This window comes from Carassius auratus, unplaced genomic scaffold (genome assembly GCF_003368295.1).
Source record: "Carassius auratus strain Wakin unplaced genomic scaffold, ASM336829v1 scaf_tig00013168, whole genome shotgun sequence".
Taxonomy (NCBI): Eukaryota; Metazoa; Chordata; class Actinopteri; order Cypriniformes; family Cyprinidae; genus Carassius; species Carassius auratus.
Window position 1 is genome coordinate 5,001 of NW_020524372.1, and position 6,277 is coordinate 11,277.

The 6,277-nt window shown below is 37.8% G+C and overlaps 1 protein-coding gene across 1 annotated transcript; it reads left to right on the forward strand.

The window, feature by feature from the left end:
• The first annotated feature begins 112 nt into the window (after positions 1-112).
• On the forward strand, positions 113-5,957 carry LOC113073887 (saccharopine dehydrogenase-like oxidoreductase). Its single transcript, XM_026246634.1, has 12 exons — positions 113-430; positions 1,827-1,939; positions 2,543-2,623; positions 2,706-2,835; positions 2,917-2,966; positions 3,081-3,211; positions 3,483-3,600; positions 4,277-4,396; positions 4,518-4,574; positions 4,656-4,767; positions 4,851-4,932; positions 5,309-5,957. Exons 1-12 carry the CDS (start codon positions 232-234, stop codon positions 5,397-5,399), a joined length of 1,284 nt encoding a protein of 427 aa, XP_026102419.1. The 5' UTR covers positions 113-231; the 3' UTR covers positions 5,400-5,957.
• Positions 5,958-6,277: the final 320 nt, after the last annotated feature.

A 6,277-nucleotide genomic window follows, 5' to 3' on the forward strand; every position in this document is an offset into this window, starting at 1 on the left:
ACAACATAAATCATATCCTACTGTAATCCCAAGAATGTTTTTTTCCCCCAAACCCGTTCCGCCCACAAGAGCTGCACATCGATGACGCTCTTGAAAAGAACCTCGACTTGTAGGCGTTAGCGGAAGTGGCGCGAGTCTCGGTCAGTGTGTCAGCTGTTCGTCGCGCGCTGATCGCAGTCTGTCTCTTCCAGGCTCAGCATCAGTCCAGACGATCAGCAGCTCGACAGCGCTATGGCGTCGTTCAGTACCTCATCCAGCAGGCCCTACCACATCATCATCTTCGGAGCTTCTGGTTTCACGGGGCAGTTCGTGGTGGAGGAGGTGGCCCGCACCGCGTCCGAGGGTCCCGAGGGGAGTCTGAAATGGGCCGTAGCCGGCAGGAACAGAACCAAGCTGGAGAAAGTTTTGGAGCAGGCCGCCGGAGCTCTAAGTGCGTGATGCCTCCTTCAGTTATTCTAGAGTTGCTTTGAACGTCTACATTTGAATTTAGTGAACTGATATAACTCTGACGCTCCAAAAATACCATAGTTTCTGGAAAAATACCATTGTACAGTTATTTATTAGTTTTGTAAATTCATAAAAAGTGTTACAGAAATGTTCTTGGCTTGTTTCCTTCATTGGTTGATGATTGCTGTAACTGGTATTTGATGACAATGGTATTTTGTAATGCAATAGATGTTGCAAGACTAAAAAAACAACAACAAAAAAACATTTGAATTGTTACTGCGTGCATGCACTGATGTCTGTGAATGATATGTATTCATTTTGCATGTAAGTAAGACAATGACAAGGTTATTATTGTTAAGTAAAACTTTTAGAGTTAGTTTAATATGGAAATAAAATATAAAAAGTAGAAATATTCGATTAAAGACTTAAAAAACTAAATGAAGAAGAGAAATGTTGCCTTGAATGAATAACAAATCCATTTCATACACAAATGACTACCGTAAATTACTAACTGTATTGAAAACTTAAAAATATATAAGTAATATTTAAAATTATTTTAAATGACAAAAGGACATCATGTAATAAAAATCATTTTAAGCAATATTTTAAGTTAAATTGCATTGTATAACCTTATTATCCTTATTTGACCTAATGCTCAGCAGATGTCACATATTTATATAAGCTAATTTCCAGGATAGCTGAGCAGAACGAGTTGTCGAAAACATCTGCGTTTCAATTTTGTTGTGCTTTTTAGCAGAAGTACAAAAGGAAGCATCATAGAGTGTAGGAGCAGCAAACTTGGCAATGACTTGAGAGTGTTAGAAAGGTTGCACTGACCCAACTATATTGGATTAGACTTGACTTTGACCCACATCGTGGCAATCAGCAGTGAACTGTTTTTTCTTTAATGCTTGATACTGTTCTCCTAATAAAAGCCTTTGTGTGGGACCATGCATTGTTTAGCATTTCTTAAACAATAGTCTCTTTGGTCATGGTGGTCTTCAGAGACGGTTTAATTAATCCTCAACAGCTGATGGAAAATTATATTCCAGTGACATATTTAATGCCTTTAATCATGTAGCTTTGAATGGATGGGCTCAAGCAGAACATTTGCTCAGAAGTATATTTAGATTTCAATAAGAATTCATTCAGCCAGACGGGTCACTGAATAAAGATAGGAGCCTTTTAGTGAAAGTTATCTGATCTTAGTGGACAAACTGAATTATTTATGACATGGAGTTTGGCCTAGACCGTTTTGCATTTTTGCAGTAAATCGTAATCTTGAATAACTTACAGTCTCGCCAGTTTGCATTAAATATGACACATAAGTTAACCCTGCAGAGTTTGTGTAAATAATATTGTAACATGTTTGTTCTCAGGTAAGCCGGAGCTGAAGTCCGAGGTAGATATTCTCATCGCAGATGTCAGCGATCTGGATTCCCTGGCTGTGATGTGCAAACAGGCTGTTATTGTGCTCAGCTGTGTGGGCCCTGTAAGTACACAAGACTGTAGAACAAAGAATCCCTTGTATATGAGCTGTATTATAAATCATATATGTCGTAAAACCTCAGGCTATTGATTAATGACTTTTTGCAATATAACACTCTGATGTTTACCCAGCTTGCTACATCAGGTTGATAACTGTATGTGACTTTATTTGGTTATGCAATACCGTCCTTCAAACAAGATAATCACATTTGTACACTGAGCATCAGGTGATCTTGTATTAAGGATTGGTCACAATAAACTTTTCATTCCATTGAATTCCATTCATACGCATGCAAATGCTGGAGCCCGGAAATGCAAGATCATGCAATTTCAGATGCTTGAAGTCTAGTGTGACTACAGCTTTAGATCATTTATTTATTTTTATATTTTTTAAATAACTGTCAAGTTGACCTTTTGTATAGAATATTGTATACATTTTCATTTAGGCTGCCATTTAAACGTTTGGGGTCAGTAAGACGGGTTTTATGCTAAGCAAGGCTGCATTAACTTGATCAAAAATGTCAGAAACCATTCTAATATGCTAAATTGCTGCTGAAGAAATAGTGTCATTATATTACTAATTCAGATCTTTGATATTTTTCTACAGTACAGATTTTTTGGAGAACCTGTTGTCAAGTCATGTGTGGAGAACGGAGCACACTGCATTGATATCTCCGGAGAACCACAGGTGCTTCTCCTGACACATTGTTCTATTATCATGATCAAAATAACAATAAAACTATAAATTGGCATTGATCTGTTTGCTGTAGTTCCTGGAGAGTATGCAGCTGAACTATCATGACCAGGCTGCTGAAAAGGGCGTCTACATTGTGGGAAGCTGTGGTTTTGACTCCATTCCTGCAGACATGGGTGTCATTTATACCAGGGACCAGTTTAAAGGTATGTTTGTCATGCTATATCATGTCCTTAATTATGTACATTTACATATAAAAAAATTTCATGTTTTGTTTCCATTACCAGGGACACTAACCTCCGTGGAGAGCTTTTTGACTGCAAGTACAGGGCCAGAGGTCAGTGTTCTTAAGTTTTAAACGTAAAAAGCTCCGAACACTGAAATAGTCTGTGTTTTTAAAAGGCCTTTGTGTTTAAGTGACTGACCCAGATTCTGGTGTGTGTGCTCGTAGGGAGGCTGCATCCATGATGGCACCTGGCAGTCGGCCATCTTTGGCTTAGCCGACAGCAACAAGTTGCGGAGCCTCAGGAAGAAGTTCGGTCACAAGCCTCTCCCTGTAGTGGGGCCTAAAATTAAAAGGAGGTATGTATGACAACCATTAGAATTTGTGTATCGTCCGCAGTATTTCAATAAGTCCATAATGCTTTTGAATAACCGTTTTCCACTCTTTGGGGTCAATTTTGACCTTTTTGTGAGGGGTAAGAATTTTTATTGTTTTGAAGGAAGTCTCTCATGCTTACCAAGGCTGCATTTTTTAAATAAAAATATAGTCAAACAAGTAATATTCTGGAATGTTATGGTGCTCATGAATATGCTCATATCTGTTTTTAACTTAATGAATTTCTATCTACAGGGGCACACTGTTTTATAGTAACGAGTTGCAGCAATATGCAATTCCCTTCATGGGTACCGACCCATCAGTGGTGAAAAGGACCCAGCGTTACCTAACTGAAGAACTCAAGGAGTCTCCGGTAAGTAATGCAAATAATGAAATAATGCTGTATATATATGTGTGTGTGTGTGTGTGTGTGTGTAAATATAAAAATAAATATTATATTAGTGCTAAAATCACTAAAACAAAGCAAAATTAAAAAAATATGTTTTACAAAAGCACATAAAAAAATTGTTGAGTATCAATGAACAACCCTACTTATAATTTCCTTGAAGAATTATTAAAAAAAACATTACAAATGGGAGTGTCAGAGTTTAACTTAACAGTGAACCAGTGAAACTGGACTGAAACAGTAAACGTCCGAGGTTTTAGAAGAATGAGAACATCGACTTATTAAACAAGAGTAATTCATAAAATTCATAGACTTTGTTTTGATAGTCTTTTCTTATAAGTCAGTGTAATTCAGATGTGAAGGCAGTTCAGCCAGTTGTGCACCTGAAAATCAGTTATCAGTTCTTAATAAACAAAACTCCCCACACACAACATGAGTGTTGCCCCCTGATGGAAATGTGTGGAATAAAAATGTTTATAAATATATATTTATATATAGATATACCTGTATATAGATAGATATAGGCCTCTACCTTGACTAAATCCTATACAAAATAACATGAATTACTATAAAATGACCTGCATTGCCATAAATATTTTGATACGGTTTACATGTACTGACACTCGGTGCATGTTTCATACAGGTTCAGTATGGGGCGTATGTTGGCATCGGCGGTATTTCCAACGTTTTCAAACTTGTCTTCGCTGGATTGATGTTCTTTTTCCTTGTAAAGTTCAGCTTTGGCAGAAATCTCCTCATTAAGGTAAAACTTATCGTGTTGTGAACTCTACAGTATATCGAATGCAAAAATCAGTGCATTTAATGTGATGCCTACATTTTAATTAATGGATCTTGTGTAATCAAATATATACTTTGCTCTGCAGTTTCCAGAGTTTTTCTCATTCGGCTTCTTCTCCAAAGCAGGTCCAACCAGAAAACAGGTATTATATTCACCTTATCATCATCTAGGCTATCAACTCTATTTTTTAGGATTGTTTTTTATTTAAACGTGGTATCTGCAGATGGAGGGCTCCTCTTTCCATTTCATATTTCTCGGAGAGGGTTACACTGAAGGTTCAGACCCTAGTGAGGGCAAACCTAATGGCAAGATCCGCACACTAGTCAAAGGACCTGGTAACATATTCAGATCTGCCTCATATTAATGGAGCTACATCAGTGCATATTTCCCTTATTGATTATTTTTGTGTGTTTTCCAGAGGTAGGATATGTCGCCACACCAATCGCTATGGTTCAGGCGGCTCTTACCATGTTAAAAGAATCAGATTCTCTTCCAAACACGTGAGTCCAGCCATATATGAGGTCAAAACAAAACCTAAATAAACAGTTTGTAGAGTTAGTTCACCCAAAGCTGAAAATTCTCACCCTCAAGCTGTTCAAAACCTGGAGCAATTCTTCTGTTGCTAACAAATTTTAAGATACTTTGAAGAATGTTGATAAATTAACAGTTGCTGGCCCCCATTGACTTCCATAGTGTTGAAGAAAATGCTATGGAAGTCAATTGGGGCCAGCAACTGTATGGTTACCAACATTGTTCTTTTGCGTTCAGCATATACAAAAGAAACATATACAGGTTTGGAACTGTTTGAGTGATGATATGTGATATGTCTTTTAAGTGGCAAATTCTGAATATATATTAATGGGTGATTCTCCACAGCGGCGGTGTTTACACTCCAGGAGCGACGTTTGCCAAGACCACCCTCATCGACCGCCTCAACAAACATGGCATTCAGTTCTCCGTCCTTTAAGTGGGAGATTAAACAGGGCTCACCAGCTTACTTTAACATCAGAATTTTAATTTACTTGCTTGAGCATAGAGAAGTCTTGCTGCTATTTAAAGCTTTCCTTACAGTGTTACTGTTTTCTGGTTTAGTGTCCTCGCTTGTGCATGCTACACTGGGATGGGGTTGTTAGCATGCACTCAAATGGCTGAGAAATTTGCACTAGGGAGGTGGAGCAAAAAACACTCCCTCCATTTTATCACGTTCTGTTTGAAAATGTGACTTCTTTTTTTTCCCCATTTACAGAAATGCTAATTCTCACAGATGACAGACATCTCTAAAAACATACTTAAAAGCACACCCAGAGTTGAGAGAAATATAGTTCGAGTAAGAGAAAGAACTAGTTTTTGTAATAGTGTCATGAGTTGTTATATTTGTGAATACTGTAGCAGAAAAGTTTAACTAACACAAGAAATGAGAGAAAAAATGTTTTGGAGACCAATGAATCTGAGTTAGGCCTGAGTTAGGATTGTAGAATGTTGTTCTGGTTTGTTTCTAACTGAATAAAGAGTATATCAAACTGTATTCTGTGTCTAATATTATGTAACTGAAATGTAGTTGCTTAGTGTAAATGGCCTACTTTTATAAATCTAAGAAGAGTTAACAAACTTTCCACTGCATACTGCCAGCACTGATCCAGGCCTCTTTAACCTGGCGTAGGCCACAGCACTGATCCAAGACCAGCTAAAGGTCCAGTCGTTTCCCAAGTAGCTCTGACGGGTCTAGGATGCAGTCTTCACCCCTGGGGCCTACAATATATAAATATCACAGCACCACTAATATTTAGCAGCAAAAAGTCGCCTGTTTAAATATAAGGGTCAGAGAAAGGGTTGAAATAGGCATGT